Source organism: Phalangium opilio, unplaced genomic scaffold, assembly GCF_054372755.1.
Source record: "Phalangium opilio isolate 3A_F unplaced genomic scaffold, DU_Popi_V2 ptg000217l_1, whole genome shotgun sequence".
Lineage (NCBI taxonomy): Eukaryota > Metazoa > Arthropoda > Arachnida > Opiliones > Phalangiidae > Phalangium > Phalangium opilio.
The window spans coordinates 9,272,047-9,293,808 of NW_028324218.1; the positions used below are offsets into that span (position 1 = coordinate 9,272,047).

General features: G+C 34.5%; 3 protein-coding genes and 1 long non-coding RNA gene across 8 annotated transcripts; all 4 read right to left on the reverse strand.

Annotated features, from left to right (window-relative positions):
• Positions 1 to 1,076: 1,076 nt before the first annotated feature.
• On the reverse strand, positions 1,077 to 9,567 carry LOC149616155 (glutamate receptor ionotropic, delta-2-like). Its single transcript, XM_089856159.1, has 8 exons — positions 9,523 to 9,567; positions 9,359 to 9,462; positions 9,205 to 9,295; positions 8,584 to 8,637; positions 2,325 to 2,428; positions 1,965 to 2,055; positions 1,315 to 1,479; positions 1,077 to 1,214 (listed from the first exon to the last, which is right to left on the reverse strand). Exons 1-8 carry the CDS (start codon positions 9,565 to 9,567, stop codon positions 1,077 to 1,079), a joined length of 792 nt encoding a protein of 263 aa, XP_089712285.1.
• Positions 9,568 to 11,002: 1,435 nt separating this feature from the next.
• On the reverse strand, positions 11,003 to 11,679 carry LOC149616156 (uncharacterized). Its single transcript, XR_016375992.1, has 2 exons — positions 11,445 to 11,679; positions 11,003 to 11,307 (listed from the first exon to the last, which is right to left on the reverse strand). It is a non-coding gene; the product is annotated as an uncharacterized LOC149616156 (long non-coding RNA).
• Positions 11,680 to 11,708: 29 nt separating this feature from the next.
• LOC149616157 (uncharacterized) lies at positions 11,709 to 13,831 on the reverse strand. The gene is made up of 4 exons (XM_089856160.1): positions 13,498 to 13,831; positions 12,361 to 12,525; positions 12,068 to 12,209; positions 11,709 to 12,001 (listed from the first exon to the last, which is right to left on the reverse strand). The coding sequence occupies exons 1-4, from the start codon at positions 13,573 to 13,575 to the stop codon at positions 11,709 to 11,711; spliced, it is 678 nt and encodes a 225-aa protein (XP_089712286.1). The 5' UTR covers positions 13,576 to 13,831.
• Positions 13,832 to 18,481: 4,650 nt separating this feature from the next.
• On the reverse strand, positions 18,482 to 20,852 carry LOC149616158 (uncharacterized). Of its 5 annotated transcripts, none has more exons than XM_089856627.1 (6): positions 20,730 to 20,852; positions 19,725 to 20,593; positions 19,480 to 19,621; positions 19,198 to 19,421; positions 18,862 to 19,136; positions 18,482 to 18,701 (listed from the first exon to the last, which is right to left on the reverse strand). In XM_089856627.1, the coding sequence occupies exons 3-6, from the start codon at positions 19,613 to 19,615 to the stop codon at positions 18,500 to 18,502; spliced, it is 837 nt and encodes a 278-aa protein (XP_089712753.1). In that variant the 5' UTR covers positions 19,616 to 19,621; positions 19,725 to 20,593; positions 20,730 to 20,852; the 3' UTR covers positions 18,482 to 18,499. The 5 variants fall into 5 exon arrangements, with proteins under 5 accessions (XP_089712753.1, XP_089712752.1, XP_089712756.1 ...); XM_089856626.1 differs by having other exon boundaries at positions 19,725 to 20,376; positions 20,449 to 20,852; XM_089856630.1 differs by having other exon boundaries at positions 18,482 to 18,525; positions 18,632 to 18,701; positions 19,725 to 20,852.
• Between the last annotated feature and the right edge of the window lie 910 nt (positions 20,853 to 21,762).

A 21,762-nucleotide genomic window follows, 5' to 3' on the forward strand; every position in this document is an offset into this window, starting at 1 on the left:
ACCCTATTTAAGGGAGAAAATTAATTTCGATTTTAAAATCATTAAAAGTTCCTATAAAGAGGATACTTTTAAGAAATATTTTTAGTGAAGTATTTATATAAGTGCTGCGAACGTATATAAATGTTACTTACATTTCGCTAATAATATCTCTGTATTTGAAAGAGTTCGAGTAAGCCACGGCCATATTCGCTGAAACTAAGGGTTCTTTTGGGAAATGTATGTTTTTAAGTGACATTTCTTCACCATTTGCATACATTTGGTGGTAAAGGTAGTCCGGTATCATTAGGTAAGCGAAATTCCTATTGTGAATCGCGTCCCAAGCTTCCTTTGCAGAATATCCACTCTTATTACCATTAATTTTCAAAATTCGGCCCAAATACCGTATGTCAGATTTAGCAGAAGCCTTCAATGAAATCACTTCGAATTATCTTTATTTTGCTTACGTTATTTATGTTAAGACCAAACCACAACCCAATAATACTCTCTATAAATATGGGCCTATAGTATCGAGGCTGTACAAACGCCAAACAAAATTGAAATGACTCCAGCGCCATCTTCAGTTAAAATGTTTTTTCTTTAAACCGAAACAGAATATTAATATGGCCTACTGTGATTCTCCTTCCTTGATGGTGTGGAATAAGGCAGGGATGTAGGTGAGGATCACTGTTGGCAGTTGCTTTTGTTTACAACAAATTTGCCACCAGGGGACGCGCGCTGGAGCAATTATTATTTCGACCCATACTTATGGAAATTATTATAGCTTTGTGCTTAAACTAATTACCTCTAAAGTGCTAATTATAATATTCATAAAAGGCCTGTATGTTCCAATAGTAAGATTTCGATACTTAATGGCTTCGATTAAATCTTTCACGGTGTTGATGGGTTTAGAAGATTCCTGCGTGTTGACACTGGCCGATAATGTAGATCCGTAAATATTAAGTGTACATCCAATAAACCAAACGAACATTATAACAGCAGAGCCGATTAATTCCTTTCTCAGTACATCTGTAAAAGTATTCGTAGTAAATTTTCTTTAGAATCATTATTATCGTAGTATGTTAGAGTTTCCGTGTTCGCTAATTACCGATTTCATTAAAGCCCATTACAAACGCTATGAAGTTCCAATATGAAAGGTCTTGGAGTGTCCATTTCCGTTTTATTAGAAGTACAATTATTGGGAAAATCAAGATAAATAATGCTAAAAATATCCATAACTGGAAGAATTGTAAAAGATTGATTATTTAAATTGTTAAGTGAACTGTAGAAATAAGGATGCTATGACAAGTTTCAAAAGCATTTTAGTAGGAAACAAACCGATTTTTGAAATGGATCGTATAAAAAGCAGCCAGCTTTCTCTTTATGGTCGGGAAATTTCCTTGTTAGATATGATAGTTCTATTTGTGCGCAAATTGGTGAATATTTAATCAATTCGAATAGAACGTATCGGACTCGAACGAAAGATACAGAGAAGTCTACTTGCTACAGTTGGTAAAGAAAGTTAAATTATTAAACTAAATCATACTGAATCGGACAATTTAAGCCAGTGGATTTATAGCAAAATGTTCCAATAAGATAAATTTATCCAGATCATAATTTGTCAAAATCCTAGAATATAGTTCACAAAAGTACATCCTATCAATATTGAGAGAAATGAACCATTAGTAGAACCGAAACACGGCCAGTTTTGAGTAAAAAGCTTCTATGACCTTTTTTCCCTAATGAAGTTACATTTGGAGTGTTTTGCGGATTAACTAATTAAATTAATATTGCCTTTCCGTTTCTTATTTAATTTTAAGGGGTCAGCCTTAAAAAATTTCATTCATAACTTGTAAAATGTGGCAAAATTTCATAGAACATTTTCACTCAAAATTGCCCATAGAACACACTGTATTTCGGTCCTAAAACCCTTTTTGGAACACTTTATATAAAGCATTGCGAGAAAATTCTTTTGGAAAAGAGATTACTTCGTTCGTAAGCAATCCAGTGCGTCCATTCCAAGTTCCATTGGAATCGGGTGAACCAGGAATATTAGTATCCGGAATCATTAGACGATATCTAAATTAAATCACCACAGTCGTTAGCTATCTGTTTCTCACTATGTATGATACTTGCAAACCCTCACAAATTAAAACATTTTTTACGTATGGGTTAGTTTATAAGATTTTGACACGTTTCCACATCGTGGTAGCAGGGGTAGAAATATCGCAGGGGTAGTATTATGGTGTCTTAAGTGAACATACTAGCATATGCAATCGCTTAAAACTAGATGATTGTTATTTAGTGGATAACGATGTGGCCCAGCCCTTAGGTCATCTTGTACTCACTTGAAACCCAAAACGGACGCCAGTATTTTAAGAACAACTGCTTGTTGACCCGAACCTTCAACCAAAGTCCCATCATCCAGTTTATGCACAGTGAAATAGGAATTCTGTGAAACGAGTATTGTAATTTTTTTTGCAAATCGCAGTTTTAGAAATATTTACGAGTCAAATATATCGAAATTAATACGAACGTTTAAAATTGCCACAGTAAAGGTAAGATTTTGCAACGCTCCCATTTTGTAGGAATAACAATTTCTTCAGAGTTTCTGGTAAAATTCAACAGAGTTTTAGATACAGAGGTTTTATTTATTTAATATACCCTTTTCAACAGTCGGGGAGATAATAGTCTTTGCACTAAGTACACCTAGCTTCCTATTCAGTTGCCTGCCCATCATTAGGTGGTCTGAGCTTGAAGCAAGACTTAGTGGGACAGTAATCGTTCTAGCCCTGTCTAATGTCTTTTGATGTACATACCGGATATTTCTTCTTAACTGTATATCAAGCAGACCAAACTACATACTACGGTCCCGTTTCGAAAAGTACCTAAAGAAAGTACATCATAAAAGAAATTGTAACGATCAGTGGGGATAAAATTCTATTAGTTATTTTTTGTCATATTCTCCAAAAATGACGCAAATTTTTCATCAATTATAAACTTGTTTTTTCACCTCACGATCTCTTTTCAAATAATTTTTTTCAAAAAGTCTAACTGGTGAAATTTCGAGAAAAGGCAGAAGACCTTATCGACCAATTATTTGAGCCTTGAATTTATTCATTAGGAAAATAAAAGCAAATTTGCATTCAGCAGCGCAAAATGTCATTATCTTTGCTTGTGCAAATAAATGCCATAAAATATAAACCGCTTTGATTTACCGAAACTTTATTACGAAATATATTTGAACAAACAAGTTTGTCAAGACATAAATATTAGCCACATCGTATGATCGTAAAGTACGTAAATTAGAACAACGAGATCAATTGTAAAAACTTCTTCCCGGTCGGTTAAAATTTATATAATATACTTTTTGCCTCTCTAACCGCGAAGTTATATCTCCTGGCCTCAAATAAGATCATGACTCCTAGTTGAAGAGATAGAGAGAGAGGAAGGGGACCCTGCCTCTGTCAAACTCTCCGAGACTAGTGCTCTATTCGCGAGCGTTTCTTAGCAAGCGGTTTTAGGTGAGACTGCTTAGTACTGGGCTGGCGAGCGATGAGTCCGCGGTTCGATTCTCCGTGGAGGAAGAAAATTTAAAAAATATAATCTCTTCCCTGTATCAAGTTTAAAACTCCACCTGTGAACTGTAACGTTAACTAAAAAGAAAAATATTTTATCTCGACGTTCAAAAATGACGAACGATACTGCCAAAGGCAGGACTGTGGCACTACTACTACTACTACTACTACTACGAGAATGACAACAGGGCAGATCAAACTAAGAGCCTCATCGTATACTACGATGTGGCTAAAAATCAATTCAACCAGGAAAATACAGTAGTTCTTAGGAATACTCTTCTTGTCATAGATAATAGCTATAAATGATGGAACGCATTGTTTTGTGGGTATTAATCTCTACCAAACAACGTCATATTGGTTAAGTGATAGTGTTTAAGCTCCTGATTGGCTGATACACAGTAAAGGGAATCTAGGGGGTAAATCCGAAGAGAACTAAGCTGGTTGACATATTAAAGTTTGGATTCGTCCATTACGCGTATCTTCATATTAAACGTTTCAGTCAATATTGTCATTCCAAGTATGATCATTCGACTATGTATCAAAGTTCAATGGGTTCTATGGGCGATTTTGAGTCCAAATTGTTCTATGACATTTTGTCGTTCAAATGAACTTCTTCGTTTAATTTTGAAAACTACACCACTTCGGGGGATTGGCAGTGCCATCTATGTGTTCAGTCCTAATCCACGTAGAGTCTTAGTATCTTGGCGACACAAGGTGCTTGTGACATATTTCGAATAATTTTAACAGTACCTTTAAGCGAGACTATCCTTTAACTTATATCAAATTGCTTAAAGAAGGATCGCAATAAACAGTGCAGTGCAGTGCATTTAAGTCAAGACAGTAACTCGGCAAGAGCTATTTCTCGCATACCCCCAAAATATGAACATAATTATTGAGAGACTCACGTTTATCTTCCTTTATCTAGTAAGTCAAAATACGCACTCGCCAAATGCAGATTTGTGAAAAAATGAGGTGCAACACTGCGATGAAACTAGGTTGATTCCATAGCATGTTCTGTCGTACTGATAAAAAGTCGTTAGTGAGGAATGAAAATGTACTTATTGTATTTTGTAAACAAAGTGACGGCACATTTTCTGTATTTTCAATCGATAACTTGACGAGAGGACGGACGTATGAAATAAAAAATTTATTTTAGTGCATTTGCGAGTGTTGCAAGTTTTGACGAGAGAAAGACTTTCTGCTTAACTGTCCAACGTCACATCGCTAGGTAATCACGAAAGAACTTACTTAATCAGGGTCTGCATATTTTAGCACTTCTAGATAATTTTAATAATACAGAGGTGATAATATTTTTCCAATTAACTCCTTTACACATGCGTACTGACAAAATTGACTCATATTCAAGTTGAGCCCGAACTGTTGGTCAAAAACGTTTACCAAACGATATGAACTAAAAAGTGAAATATTTACACGCACATCAAGGCAATTGTCAACCGTAGACTTGAAAATTGGCCAAATTGAAGATATTTATATAGTTTCATATTATAGTTATTGTTCTAACATAACAACTTCGAATAGAACCAGTTCGATTCTAGTGTACATTGTTAGGTTTTACTAGATATAAGACGGATGTTTTTTAGCTTTTACATAGAGAACTTCGTAAATTGTGAAATTACAATTTCAAAACAAAGAGATAGGGTCGCCAGGCAGTACATAAACACAATACACCTAAAAATGATCACCAAATCTATTGTATTAATGTAAACAATTTCATTTGATGTGTCTTTATCATTTAATTCGTAGATCTTAAGATTTATGTGTTTTTGCATTATGCCAACGGAAAATGTTCTTGACAGACTTAAACGAAACGAAAAGAAGAATAAAGGTACATAATTAGTACATTTGGTAAAAAGATAGTAAATGGATATACAGGGTAAAGATAATGACTGGTGAAATGCGAAACTATCTGTAATGCTTAGGCTTAACTATAACAACATTGATTTGGTGGATGTCTGCCTTAATTTCTGATTGATTTTAAAAATTATAATTCTGAAAATAATAGATCTATTTCAATATTTGGACTTACAAATGAGATTAGATTTTTTATGTAAGTTACTTTAGTCTATTCCACGACTACCTTTCAGGGATATTTTCTGGCATGAGTGGATGTAACCAAGGATAGATTTAATTAAAGAAGTAGGAATGAAGAACGGTTAGTATTGTTTTATTTCAGTCAGACTCATAGCCCAGTATAGAGCCCCTCCCTCCAACACGTAACGAAAAGTTTTAATTATCTTATTGGCTCACTTGAACTACGTTTGATGACGTTGCTGAGGGGGACGGTGAAAAATACGTAATTTCTTTTTACCTCTGTCGCTATGACCCGCCTCTTCTTTCATACCCCTCCGTCGCGGGTAAGGGGGTCCGGGACTTTGACGCGCGCCCACATTACTCTGTTCTCCATTCCTACTTCTAATATTAAATCTATCCCTGATTTAACTAAGGTGAAATTTGGATGAAGTAACACTCTCAAACTAGAGCTGCAGTATGCTGTATTGAAAAAGAAGAAACCTTCCTTACTGAATTACTATATACTTTCTATTGTGCTAGGTGTATATTGCTTATTGAAAACAACTATATATCAGTATACTTACGTTTTACTAAATATTTTTTCGCTCTGGAAGGAACGTTTGTAAGCCATTGCAGTGTCTATTGTAAATAGTATGTCTTTGGGTATGTTAATCTGTCTACATGAATATCCATAGACTGTAGATATTTCAAAAAGAAACGCGTCTATGAAGGCTATGTAAGCGAAATTCGAATTGTGAATCATATTCGATGCTTCAAGTGCAGGATAAACACGCACTCCATTCCCTTTTCTTTCCAAAATCGAACCCAATAACTTCAAATCTTTTCGAATCGATGACTGTTAAGAATCAAATAAATGATAATTGAAAGTTTAGAAACTGACCGTAAACAATTTTTATGTGTGCAGTATCTTTCAAGTTTGGTGCGAGAAAATTCGTAACGTGTTTAACAATTGCACGTTGAATGATGTGATCGAGGGGCTAGCCACTTACGAAATATGGTGTACAAGCCTTAAGAAATATATTTCAATATTTCGAGAAATATCGTAATATTGAGAAATATCGGAAATATAGGGAAATATCTGAAATAATGAGAAATATCGGAAATATTGGGAAATAATGAGAAATATCGGAAATATTAGGAAATAATGAGAAATATCGGAAATATTAAGAAATAATGAGAAATATCGGAAATATTGGAAATACGAAGGAATAATGGAAATATTGGAAATTTAAGGGAAATATCGTGAAAATATTGGAAATTTTAGGAGAAATATCGGGAAATAAAGAAATACAAAAATAATAGAAATACTGAGAAATATTAGAAATACGAAGGAATAATGGAAATATTGGAAATTTTAGGAGAAATATCGGGAAATAAAGAAATACAAAAATAATAGAAATACTGAGAAATATTGGAAATACGAAGGAATAATCGAAATATTGGAAATTTAAGGGAAATATAGTGAAAATATTGGAAATTTTGGGAGAAATATCGGGAAATAAAGAAATACAAAAATAATAGAAATAAATCGGAAATATTTGGAAATAAGAAATCTGGTGTACATTTTTTGGGGAAGTGAGTAGCCCCTCGGATGTGATTGTTTTCGGTCAATTTCAGAAAATATTGTAAATTTCGAAGTTTAAAAGACAGAACGTTTTTCTGTTAAGTTTGTCATAAATTAAAGGGTTTGTTATAAGGATCAAACTGAGTGGAAAGCTTCAAAGAACATGGGGGTCTACAACATTTAGTTACGGAGATATGGGCTCCCAAACATTGATTGGTCCCTAAAACAAGGAAATAGTAATAACATATGTGTAGTAATTAGCTTTACAAGCGTGCACACACTTATACTCATCTAATAGCACACTAGGTACATTAGTGACTCAGTATTCTTTGCTTGAAGACTATTGATTGAAGTCGATGTCTGCCTCTTGATTAGGGCCCAAAGTTTGGGAGCCCGTATCTCCGTAACTTAATAAATGTTTTAGACCCCATGTTATTTGACACTTCCCCTCAGTTTGACCCAAATAACATGCCCTTTAATTTATGACAGACTCATCAGAAACACCCTGTATATTGAATGAAAAACTTTGAAATTGACAAAAGAAGTGGAATAATTTACCTTTAACAAATGAATGATGCTTCCGTAAGAAATTCCAACAGTCAGATTTCGATAACGTATCGCCTTGATTAATTCGTCAACTGTGTTTATCGATGTGGATGAGTCGCTGATGTTAACATTAGCCGATATTACAGAACCGTATATTTTGGCCGTGCAACCAATGACAATTATAAATAACGCCAAAATCAAAGCGTACGATTCTTTTGAATTATCTACAAAATATTTCAGTCTGAGAATCATCACCGATTTAATTAATTAAACCTGGAATAAATAGATTTTTCAACTTGGAATCTTTAAGCATCGACCGACTCGACCCCATATTAATATCTGATTGTTGGTAAGAGGATGGGCTTAAATCTTCGTTAAACCCCAGCTCCTCCTTTCTCGCGTCTCATTGGTTATTAAAATAATTATGCCTGACTTCAGGGTGACGGTTTAATTCGGGCAGAAACACAATGAAAACGGCTTGATAAATATTCAAAGTTGAGGAAATCTATGTGTTACCTATTAAACTATTAAACATACCTATTCGACTATTTCCAAATACCAGTGATAAAATATTCCAAAATGATCGTGATTTGGCTGTCCTTTGCTTTTTCTTAAAAGGGTATTGGCGATTGTGTAGGAGTTTATTAAGAATTCTCCACATAAGTGGAAATAGTAAAATGATTAATACAAAAGAAAACCATAGCTAAAAAGTAAATGAAAGTTTAAATCTAGATTCATCTTCAGATGGGCAAGTGTACAAACCGATTTTTGAAACGGTTGAAAGAAGAAATAGCCCGTTTTTTCTTGAGTTCCTTTCTTCGAAAGAAATGACAAAAAATCCTGAACTATATATGGCGAAAAGCTAACCTTCAAGTAACGGTCGTATGTTACAGCGATGGAATGACCACTTAAGTCGGCTTCCTGTGGGCACAATGGATTTTTGAACCGTTAATTTTCGAAGAGTTTTATATTATAAATTACTAGCTAAGCTACTCGGCGTTGCCCGTGGTGTTTTGAAGGACACTGATGAGTTACCAATCTATGTACCAATAAACCAAACCTACCATAATCTAAGCTAACTACGTCTAACAAAATTTAACCAATCCTACTCTAACATAACCCCTTCGTACTGATTATCTCTGATTGTTTTTGAACAGAAATAATAATCATGTTGTAGACATTTTCTCAACGTATCCAGGCCAATTTTTAATTGTGCTAAGAGTTGGACTATCTATTATGTATGACGAATTTTACTTCTCGAATAATCTATCTCTCTTTGAAATCAGAGTTAGAAAGGCTTCAGAATTATGAGGCGTGATGAAGTACTAAAGCCCAGCCCACAAAACCCGTTTAGAAATTAGCATGGGAAATATAAGGGGCACAATGACTCATTCCTATTAGGATTATGTATTCCTGACAATGACTAGTAATTTATTTATGAAATATCACTTCATTGAGGAGAGTAATGGATAGTTTAAATATTCTTACTTCATTGACAAGCATACCCATTATACCATTCCACGTTCCATTCTTATCAGGGTAACCCATTTGATTGTCGTTTGGTATAACTAAGTGATAACTAAAAATATTTTTTTAAACCTTGCACTAAAGCATTATAAAAATATTAATTACGAAAGATTACTTAAATCCTAAAATTGATGACAGAGTGTTGAGAAAATGAAAGGCCATTCCTGAACGTCCAACCACAGTTCCATCGTCCTGTCTTTCAGCTTTGAAGAAGATATGCTAAATGATAAATAATATGTCTTGAAAGTATATTTGGTTTTTAAGATATTTAAGACGAACATTTTTTATGGCCACAATCAGTGTTTTGTTGCCCAGTGCAGGCATTTTCTCTTGTTCTAGCTTCATTCGCAAAAAGGTTTCTTTCAGAGAAATCGTTAAAACGCGGCTATAGTTAATAATTCACGGGGTTTAACAGTTCAGAGGAGAAAAATATATCGAGCATTTAATGAAAGATGCACTAAACCGTGAAAATAATCATGGTATAAAAACACATATTTTGGAGTGTAAATACTAAGGTCTCTTTAATCTCAGATTAATAACCCCTGGATATGAAAGGAAATAGAGAGGCATAATTGAATAGGGCATCGGCATCTCTAGCGCCCCTATAGTCAAAACTTGGAAAAAAGTTACCCCAAACAGACTCAGTAAGCGCGTGACCACGTCTGCTACTCCATGCTTTTTTAAGTCTTTTTATCCGTGGTTCCCGTTTCTTTTTCTCTTATCATCCCGGTACCTGGTCCGGAGGTTTTGGTCACTAAATTAGGTAGGTTTTTGGTTTTTTATTTATGGAAAAATTAGATTAAACTATAAATTTGATAAATCAAATGACAGAAAAGCAATAATGGTCTTCGAAGACACAAAAAGACCGTTTAAGTTTACTAGGCCTTGCCGGTACAACCGTACAATTCAAACTGCGTCGTCTGCATGGGGTGACAAAGTTCTACGTTTTGCCGTCTGAGGGCGCTACATGGCGATACTATTTGAAAACGCCCGATTTTGCTTGCCTTTCATATCCAGGGGTTATTAATCTGAGCTTTAATCGATTAGGTACGAAAATATACAAGGACAAAAATTATTTTGCAATATTCCGTGTGGTTTCCAATGTGCTAAGGTTGTACTGTACCCGACAATGATCTAAGGCTATACGGTGACTCGTGTACGTTATAAATATATTGCAGAGTTTCACACAAACTTGAAAAATGTCTGCTCAATTCAATAGTCGTGCGATACATTTCTAGTTAAACATACATTTTCTCTTTCCGTAAATCAAGACAATCATTGAAAACAAATTTCACAAATTCGTTTTACCCACAAAATAAATAAACCATTGTTGAAGGTGTTTCCAATGTCTATGGAATTTCGAAAGCGAGCCCCACCGCGTCTGCCATTTTCCCAGTAAGTGGAGGGTTTCATTTAGTATCCCAAAAAATGTACTTTTTTCCCCGTTGTTATCAATTGTAATTTCAACTGAAGAAGCTACGGTTTTAGTCCTAATTTTAGTAGCGACAGCCCCCTCGCAAAGAGAGGTGAATACTGTTATTATATCCGCGTTTTTCTTTACCTATAAGAGTTTGGAACTGGTTGCGAATCTTATCTCAAAACATTTCTAGCACCGCTTGTTTTTCGCGTGCATCCGACGAACCCACTAAATAACTAACTAACTGGGTATCCGCGCATAACTCCTTTGGTTATTATTAAATAACCAAACGGAGTAAAAAATAACACGAACACAATTCCATGAAATTCCACTCAACACTAATTTTCAAAAAATTGAGTTTACTCGTTATGTGAAATTAGGATATTACAAAGTTTGGGTGGGGATTCATCTTAATTCTTAATCAGTACATTAACAGGTAAGCAGGTTATTTACAGTGAAAGTACACAATTTCTGCAAAGAGAAGGCATAGTGCGAAACTGTACGCAATTAGAAGAGAAACAAATACAGCATCCATGTCGACCATATCAATGTAACATATGTTCTTGGGTGCATTTTCTTCCACAGTTTTAGAATCCAAATGTTTAGTCAATTCTTGCATAATTCCAGATGCTATCATTCTAGATAACCTTTTCGAATGGAAAATATAAATTAGGCTTTGAATTATTTCAACTCTCTGAAAGGAACTGAGGCCTGTGTTAAAGTGCCCTGTTTGGGGAGTGCCTTGTATAATGGAGTTAATTCTTATGACGGCATTTTTACTTACGTAGTGCTGATATAATCTTTGTATTTGAAGGAATTTGAGTAAGCTATAGCCGAGTTAAACCTAAGTAGGGGCTCTTTAGCAATGTGTATCTTTTTCATTGAATATTTTTCAACACCACATGCACTCAATTTCCTTGAAAAAGATTGAGGCGACACTAAAAAAGCAAAGTTGGAATCTTGAATAGTGTCCCATGCTTCCAAAACGTTTTTTTTACGCATAGTTTCATTTTTTTCTAAAACACGGGCCAAATATTTTATATCACTCCTACTGGATTTCTGTAATGAAAAGGTGACACAGAGTTGGGTTTTTATAAACTTTTAAACTTTTCCTTGCCTTCAGATCATTAATTATAATTTTGGCGTACTGCGCATCTATTCCAATAGTTAGGTTTTTATGACGAATAGCTTCAATCAGCTCTTCGATAGTATTTATTGCGTTAATTGCTCCTTTAGTGTTAATACTGGCAGATAATATAGATCCGTATATTTTCAGAGTAGAGCCAAAGAAAATGATGAAAGAAAAAATAGTCCAGCCATATAGGTTATGCTTCAGTGTACCTAAGAAATTACCTCAATCTTTTATTATATGTAATTGGCAGATTTTCAATTAGCTTCAGCTTATACCGGTTTTTAAATTTCCCATTACAAGTGCGATTAATTTCCAGAACAAGTATCCTACGCTTACAGTACTGTGATTCCAATGGTGTTGAATCAGGTGCAATATGAAAGGGATACTTAAAACCAAGATCCCCAAAAACATCCATAACTAGAATTAATATAGTTGTGATGTAGGAATTTGTAAATTTGCCTTATGCCTTGTAATAAACTTCTCAATCGATTCATAAGCGAATTTCGCGATTGAGAAGTTTTACTTAACAACAATGTTGCTTAGCATTTCTAATTTGAATGAAACTAACAGAGTTTTGTAAAGGATCAAATAGAAAACAGCTGGTCTTCTCATGAACATTCGCAGTTTCTCTTGTAAGATATGAAAATTGGTATTGTTGGCAATATGGTGAATATTTTAGCAACTTCAGTAAACGGTATCGAACGCTCATAAAACCTCCAGAAAAGTCTACTTCCTATATGTTAGATTGAAGAAGGAAGTTATATTGTGATGCAAATAATAGCGTGGGTAACATTTAGTGTGCAAATAATCTTCGCCACTTTGTCCTTACTCCTAAAGCTGAATTTAGTTAAAGTCTGGTTTTCACTGGCTCAAAACGGAGGTAAATCGACGTGAAGCGGCGTTTTTATTTTACTGGTTACTGAGAGCTTGTCATGAAGTGACGCAGATGAAACTTCATAGATTCTTGTAAAGCGACGCCTGGTGAGGCGCTTTTAAAAGACTTAGTATATATTAAATAGGAAGATGGACTGCTAAACCGTGTGTAGTCAATTCTCGCGTCGTTCTTGAACTAGCCCTCAGTAAGTCTCTAGCATTACGAAGTATAGGAAGTGTCATACTTATGGAACATATCTTACAAACTTATGGGAAAACTGATATCCTCATTCTCAAAGGGTAATAATAAAGTAGCCATCGTGTTTCAGAGGAAATTTCCTAAATATTTCGCGACGAATGCGTGACGTCATAACGGTGCTCTCGTCAGCTCCCAAGAAGTTTTCCGAGGCCATTTTTTTTAAGTGAAGACGTTTGGGTTGTCGAGTACAATTGCTAAAAACGTATAGTCCCGACGACTTGGTTGAACAAGTCCGACTTCATCTTGTCGTTATTTATTTGATAAAACTGGGCGTTTTAACAAAGACAATAAAGTTTAAGAAAATCTATGGGTTTCTATTAAAGAAATTTTCAACGTGAAAGGTAAGCCTTTGTCTCCACGCGCTCGAGTTCTCCCATATTACAAGTGCCCATCCCCCTTTTTAGAGGAATGTTTCCCAAAATTATGAGCAATTGATTTTGAGAATCCGTGAAATTTTAGTCGGTGAAAACCAGCCTTTAGAGTCTGATTCTTTATTTTTAATATTGTTTTATACGTGCATTGGTTCACTAGTTGTCAGTAAAGGTCAAAGCATAAAATATCGTTCATCCCTACTTCGTTAGTGATCATTCCTATGTATCCATTCCAAGTTCCATTGGAATTAGGCTCACCCATGGCATTTCCCTCCGGCATTATTAGACGATACCTGGTAAATGTATCAGTGTCATATTAATTCGTATTATCATGGCTTAAGAGTTGCCATTTAATCAGTTAACTATTATCAGGGATAGATTTATTTTTTTAAGACGGAATGGGCAACAGGTTTATTCGGGTGCGCGTCCAAGTTCACGACCCCCTTACCCGTGACGGAGGGGTATGAAAGAAGAGGCGGGTCTTATTTTCATTATGGCGTTGTATGTATATCCGGGTCAAATAAACGTCGTCTGCCCCTTCGTCTGCCAAGTTGGAATGGGCTCGGATTGTAATTTATGAAAACTCCCGCACATGCCGGGAGTGTGGCGCACTCCTGTAAGCCAAGCTTCTGGGCGGCAAAGTTTGAGGGAATAAGACACATGTCGGCGATCCTGCCCTATAGGTGCCGCCTGTCCCGTGTCCGCCGGAGGTGACTTACCCCAATTCCACCTTCCGTCACCTCCCAAGTAAACCTCATTTCCTTCCCTGCTTCTACACATACGACCTAGCGGCCCCCGTCAGTGCTGGGCCGCGTAGGGTCTCCCGCTCAATTCTTCCTGGTGCTCAAAGCCTAACGGTTAAGCACTAGTGTTGTAGGTGAAAAAAAAAAAAAAAAAACCCCGCACATTTAGCAGAAATGTACTTCATATGTACATTTAAGGTATGTTAGAAACTTGGAAGGCGCTTAAGATCCTATTTCTGTTTTCGTAAAACCACAACAAATTTGATAATTACCGTCATCTGTTTTAACCAAACACTAAGCTCACAAAACTCCTGGCCATTCACTAAGCCTTGGTTAACTTCATCAAATTCGCTTACAAAATCATGAGGATAGTAGACATGATTGGCTTTAGAAAGAATTAGCGAACACTTTTCACCCTTACAGATGTACTCCAAATCCAAAACACGGCACCAAATTCACTAACTACCTTCTTAATTGCTATTAAAAACAATTCCCGAATAATTTCCGGACCCTCGCTTTTAGACGGCTCCATTTTGAACCCCTGTGAAAACGCTTATCTGTACAACGCAAGAGGCGTCGTAGTCATAGCGACAGAGGTAAACAGGAATTAGCGTATTTTTGGCCCTCCTTGTCAGCAACGTCACCAATACGTAGTTTTAGTGAGCCAATAAGATAATTTAATTTTTTGGTTACGTGTTGAACTTTCTTTCTTCAAAAAATAAAGAAATTCTTGAAATCTAGAAGGCTTGCCTCTTTTAGCCCATAGTCCAATTACCGTTCGATAGATTTCTCAATCTGTTTTACATATACAAGTTATCTCTGATAAGTCTGCCATAAATTAAGGGCTTTGTTCTTTGGGTGATTTTGAGCCGAAAATGTTCTATGAAATTTTGCCGTCCGGGCCATTTTTTTTCCATATGATTTGAGTGTGCATTGTCTTTCAGTTTCTTAATAAACTTTACAGGACATCCCAAAAACACCCAAATTGTGACTCAAAAACAGTAACCTGGACGGCAAACTGACATAGAATATTTTCTATTTTCGGCTCAAAATTGAGTCTAAGAACAAAGCCCTTAAATTATAGCAGACTTATCAGAAACACCCTGTATAATAGCAGGGATAGATTTTTTTTTAAGACGGAATGGGTAACGTTTGGCCTTTTCTTCAGTCCGACTCATAGCCGATTATAGAGCCCCTTCCTTCAACACTGTATGCTCGGCTATAATAAGTCTGCTATAATAATTTAAGGGCTTTGTTCTTAGACTCGATTTTGAGCCGAAAATAGAAAATATTCTATGTCAGTTTGCCGTCCAGGTTACTGTTTTTGAGTCACAATTTGGGTGTTTTTGGGATGTCCTGTAAAGTTTATTAAGAAACTGAACGACAATGCACACTCAAATCATATGGAAAAAAAAAAATGGCCGGACGGCAAAATTTCACAGAACATTTTCGGCTCAAAATCACCCAAAGAACAAAGCCCTTAATTTATGGCAGACTTATCAGAGATAACTTGTATATGTAAAACAGATTGAGAAATCTATGGAACGGTAATTGGACTATGGGATAAAAGAGGCAAGCCTTCTAGATTTCAAGAATTTTTAGTATCCCAGAACTTATTTTAATTTTGCTGTCTTTATTTTTTGAAGAAAGAAACCAATTTACTTGAAACCAAGAACGGATGACAATATTTTTAATACAATGGTTTTAAAGCCGGGACGTGGAACCAAAGTGCCATCTTCCAGTCTATCCACTATGAAGGTAGAAGTCTGTAAACGAAAATTTGCAACTCATATTCCCAGTTTTACCATGAATCAAATAATTTTTTGAAGTAAAACACACGTTTCTTATGGCCAAGCTAAATGTAAAGTTTTCCAACGCCGGCATTTTCACTGGTCTTATTTGTGAGACTCGGATAAACTTCAGGTACTATTTTATTTTCAGGGTATTCTAAAGAGCCTGTAGGCCCTTCTCGATAAGAACCTACACCCTCCCGTAATGTGATTTTTACGGAGCCTGCGCTTTTTTCGTAAAATACACGCTTGAGTTCTATTACACGCGCTCTAGAATTAGAGCGGAAAGTCAATTTAAATCGAAACCCTTTAAAGCCACTTTAGCCATGTTCACACTTACACGAGAAACCGATTCGAAGCGATTCAAAACGCTTCCAAAGTTAAGTGTGAACGAAACTCGGGGTATGAGACTAGTTTTCATTGTATTATCACCAGATAGCAGACAGCATTAACAGGAGCGTCTTAAGTTGTGAACCAACACTGTTGAAATCGCTTAGAACTGGTATTAAATAGGGTTCCAAAACTACTCGGTCAAACGAGTTGACAACCGACTACCGTGCAAGTGTGAACATAGCTTAAGTGTCGTATGAGATACGCTATTATTTCGTTCTTTTCTATAGATGGTGTTGTTATAGTAAGGTATCTGACTGATTTGAGGACTGGTAAAGCCATTTTATTTCACATGTCCAAGTTTTCATCATCTGAATCTCTATTTTCTGTTTGTTTTTTCTTCTCCACATTGAATGTGTAGTTGCCCAAGAAAACCATTTTCTATTGTTCTAGCTTCACTCGGAAAAAGGTTAATCGTTAAAACGTGCACTGGCTATATGCCAAGTTAGTGATTTACTCCCTTTACCAAGTCAGAACAGAAAAATATACCGGAGATTTAATAAAAGATGCACCCAACCGTGGTATTAATTTAGCGGCGTAAAGGTTAAGGTGGTTTTAGTACGAAAATATGAAACCAACACAATACAATTCCATGAAATTTCACAATACACTGTCATTTATTAAAAATTAAGTTAATATTTATAACCCTGGGACCAGCATGAAGGTTATATTACATTAGAACAAATGAAAATCAAGTGTTCAGAAGGACTCGAGCACAGTTAAGTGCAGTCAATGGAAAAGTCGAACACCTTTCATGAACAATTACCAGAGTCAGTATTCGTTAGCTGGATTTAGAACTGAAAGAATGGCTAAAACTAAAATTCTTCAAGGACAATCATAACAACCTAGAATATCTATGCCAACAACGCGGGGTATATCCATCGATGCTGAATCACCAGATCCTATCCCAACAATAATATCTTCACCTCCCCCACACTCTTGGCCACAAAATCAGATTTCTTGATTTTCACTTCATCAGGGGGATAATCATTTATGACCAATAGAAACCAGATCGGGGGTTATAAGCCCAAGGCCCACAAGATACCAAAGAGGATCACCAGTACCTAACCAAACTAATTAATTGTTGCTTAAGAATTAAGGAAATTTGTTAAGTTTTATACTTGGATTTATTATTAAGTGACGCAGCTATATATAAGGCGAGTTTCAAGCCTTCCCCTAGTAATTGAGTGTAATGTAAATCCAGTTTTAAAATGATCGCTTCACTATAAAATATTTATGATTAAAACCTAGTCATTTAATAAACAATAATATCAGCTAAATTATAAAATGGATAGTCCGCATATTACAGCTAAATTCTATAATGGATAGTCTGCACATTACAGCTAAATTCTTTGATGTATATTTTACAAATTACAGCTAAATTCTTTTATGTATATTTTACAAATTACAGCTAAATTCTTTTATGTATATTTTACAAATTACAGCTAAATTCTTTTATGTATATTTTACAAATTACAGCTAAATTCTTTTATGTATATTTTACAAATTACAGCTAAATTCTTTTATGTATATTTTACAAATTACAGCTAAATTCTTTTATGTATATTTTACAAATTACAGCTAAATTCTTTTATGTATATTTTACAAATTACAGCTAAATTCTTTTATGTATATTTTACAAATTACAGCTAAATTCTTTTATGTATATTTTTCAAATTACAGCTAAATTCTTTTATGTATATTTTTCAAATTACAGCTAAATTCTTTTATGTATATTTTTCAAATTACAGCTAAATTCTTTTATGTATATTTTTCAAATTACAGCTAAATTATTTTATGTATATTTTTCAAATTACAGCTAAATTATTTTATGTATATTTTTCAAATTGCAGCTAAATTCTTTTATGTATATTTTACAAATTACAGCTAAATTCTTTTATGCATATTTTTCAAATTACAGCTAAATTAGAAAATTTATATTTTACACATTATAGATAAATTCTAAAATGTATATTTTACACATTACAGATAAATTCTAAAATGTATATTTTACACATTTCAGCTAAATTCTAAAATGTATATTTTACACATTACAGCTAAATTCAAAAATGTAGATTTTACACGTTACAGATAAATTCTAAAATGTATATTTTACACGTTACAGCTAAATTATAAAATGGATATGTTACACATTACTGCTATAACAAAAATGTTTTTTCTATACTAAATGCCATCAATCTTGAGCATGTATTGCAAAATTGCAAAGTTTTTCTTGAGCTTTTGTTCGTATTCTTAATCAGTAAATTAACAGATCGTTGAATTATTTACAGTGAAAGTACGTAATTTCTGCAAAGAGAATGCATAGTGAGAAACCGTACGTAATTAGAAGAGAAACAAATACTGCATCCATGTCGGCCATATCAATGTAATATATCTTCTTAGGAGCATTTACTTGAACTTTTATGGAATTCAAATGTTTGGTCAATTTTTGCATAATTCCAGATGCTATCATTCGAGACACACTTTTTTGAAAACAAAAAGATAGGTGTTCAATTAATTCAACAAACCAATAGGAACTTAGACCAATGTTAAAGTGACGGTTTTAGTATAATAGAATCAATTTTATAATATAAAACTGTTCTTGGGTTATGGTATTTACTTATTTAGGCATTATTTACTTACGTTTCGCTGAAATAATCACCATATTTGAAAGACTTTGAGTAAGCCATGGCCACGTTTTTAATAAATAGGGGTTCTTTCGGAATATGAATTTTTTTCATAAAATTTTCATCAATACCGTGTTCTCTCAATTTCTCGGAAAAAGATTCGGGTGTCGTTAAAAAAGCAAAGTTGGAGTTTTGCATAATTTTCCACGCTTCCAAAACGTCCTTTACACCAGTATGTTCATTTTGCTCTAAATAATTTGCCAAAAATTTGATCTCTTTCCTACTAGATTTCTGTAATAAATTAATGATTAAGACTTATTTATTTTAAAACATTTTTAATTTTGTTGCTTACCTTTAAATCAGTTATTAATATTTTTGTGAAAAATGAATAGGTTCCAACAGTTAGGTTTTTATTACGAATTGCTTCAACCAGATCTTCAACAGTGTTTATTGCATTGATTGATCCTTTGGTGTTAATACTGGCTGATAATATAGATCCATAAATTTTAAGCGTGCATCCAATGAATATAATGAAAGAAAGAACAGTCCAGCCAAATAGATTACGCTTCAGTATGCCTGTGAAAAACAGTTTCGTTATTTATAGTTTAACTGTTTTGTTAGATTTAGCTCAAACCCGTTTGTCCATTGCCCATTACAAATGCCATTAATTTCCAGTACAAGAGTCCTAGGCTAGTGTTATTCCGGTTGCCATTGTGTTGAATCAGATGCAACATGAAAGGGAAAGTCAAGACGAATATTCCCAAAAACATCCATAGCTAGAATTAGTTAAGTCGTGATTTTGGAATTGGTAAATGTTGCATTTTGCATTGTTATTAACATTGTTGTCAATTGAAGATATCAGGTAACATAACATTATACCTTGAAAGATCGCCCTTTTCCTAGATACAAAAGGTAAATTAAAAAAAAATAACAATAATAAATGAATGCTCTCTTATTACAAAATAACTAGAATTTAATTAAAAACGAGGACTACTGTGTCTTGATTGGTTTTGTGGCGTCTGCTAAACCCAACCTCTTACCACTACGGGATTGGTTGATTTCTCACAGTTTGAGAGAACATAGGTAATTTTAAATGGTTCCATTTTGCAAACGCCACTAAACCAATGGCAGCACAGTAGTCCTCGTTTTTGTGACTAATTAAATGTTAATTATTTTGTAATAAGAGCACATTTTTTAAATATGTATATTTCCCTTTATATTTAGAAAAAGGCGGTTCTTTTAAGGTATGTTATGGAACCTAAACCTTTCTTTTAAGTATAACTCCACAATCACGTAATTATCGAATTATGCGATTGAAACGTTTTACTTAATAACACTTAGCAGTTCTAATTTGAACGAAACATACAGAATTTTGTAAAGGATCAAATAAAAAGCTGCTGGTCTTCTCCTGAACGTTCGCAGTTTCTCTTGTAAGATATGTCAGTTTGTTTTGCCAGCAATATGGTGAATATCTTATCAACTTGAAAAAATCGTATCGAACTCCCAAAAAACTTCCAGGAAGATCTACTTCCTAAATGTTAGATTGAAGAAGGAAGTTATATTTTAATGCAAATAAAAGGGTGGGTGACATTTAGTGTGCTACTTTTAGCCACTTTCTCCACGCTGGCTGGATTTCACTTGCCCAAAAACGCAGGAAAACCGCGTTCCGCGCTCTTTTTACTTTTTTGCGCCATGTAGCGATGAGCGAAAAAGTTGTATAATAAGACTTACTTCCCCTCATCCACCACCTTAAAGGATAAAATGAATGCGTGCAAACGTTTAAAATAGCAAGCTAACTTTTTTCAGGGGTAACTTTCCACCAAAGAGGATATAAAGAGGTGGAGTAGAAGGCTTGGGTGGAGTGTTATCGCTTTAGAAGTTTACCTCTTAGCTTCCGGTGTGCGTGTGCATCTTTCTCTGCCCTCTTATTGGTTAAAAAGCGGTGAACCGGATATTAGAAGGAAAATATAACAAATAAATAATAAAAATGAAAAGCGAGAACTAACAAAATGCAGGGCGCCAACTCTGCAGAGAAATTTTTAATAGGAAAAATAGGATTCGCTAGGCGAAATTATAGGATTTTATAGGACCAGATTCATGAAATTATAGGATAATATAGGACTCTTAAATGACTAGTATATAACCAGTACCGACCAATTTTAATGAAATACTGCTTAATTTTTAAATTAAAATAGTATACAATGCCTTTGCACTGCTAAAAAAAAATATCACCAACTATATCACATACAGGGCTCCCACCAAAACCTCAAAAATAATTAGGGGAAAAAGGGACTTTTCACGATAAAAATAGGGTAAAATAAGGACCTAAATTTTAAAAGTAGGAACCAAAAAGGGACCACTGGTAAAACAAAATGATATCTATTCTGTGAAAATATCACAAACAGACCGTTAGGAACCTATTACTCTCTTCTATTTTTTTTTTCGACAAAATAGGATATTATTTCTGACTTTCTTTTGTTTATATTCTTATTCTAAGGGAGCGGTAGGTAAGACTTGATACTGGCTCTAATGTATAAGGAAGGTTTTTTTTTTTATTAGAAGTAACTATTTTCGTATCATGTTTACTGTTTTTTAAAAAATCCACTGAACTAGAATTTGGGCCTTTACGGGGTTCGTAATTTTTGGAATGAAATTCCCTGACTTTTCCAGGTTTTCGCTGACTAAGTTCCACAATTTTCCCTGACCATTTGCAATAACGTACAAGGCGAACATATATGAAAACCAGTCTAAATTCAGACGAATAATTTTTTCACGAGTTGTTATTGTTATAAAAATTAGGCAATTAATTTGTTTAAATTTAACATTAAGTAAATCATAAATAACCGGAGCGAGTGAAGCGAGCTCCGCAAATTTGGGGCTCTGCTAAAATCTCAGACAAGACATTTTCTGAGGTTTT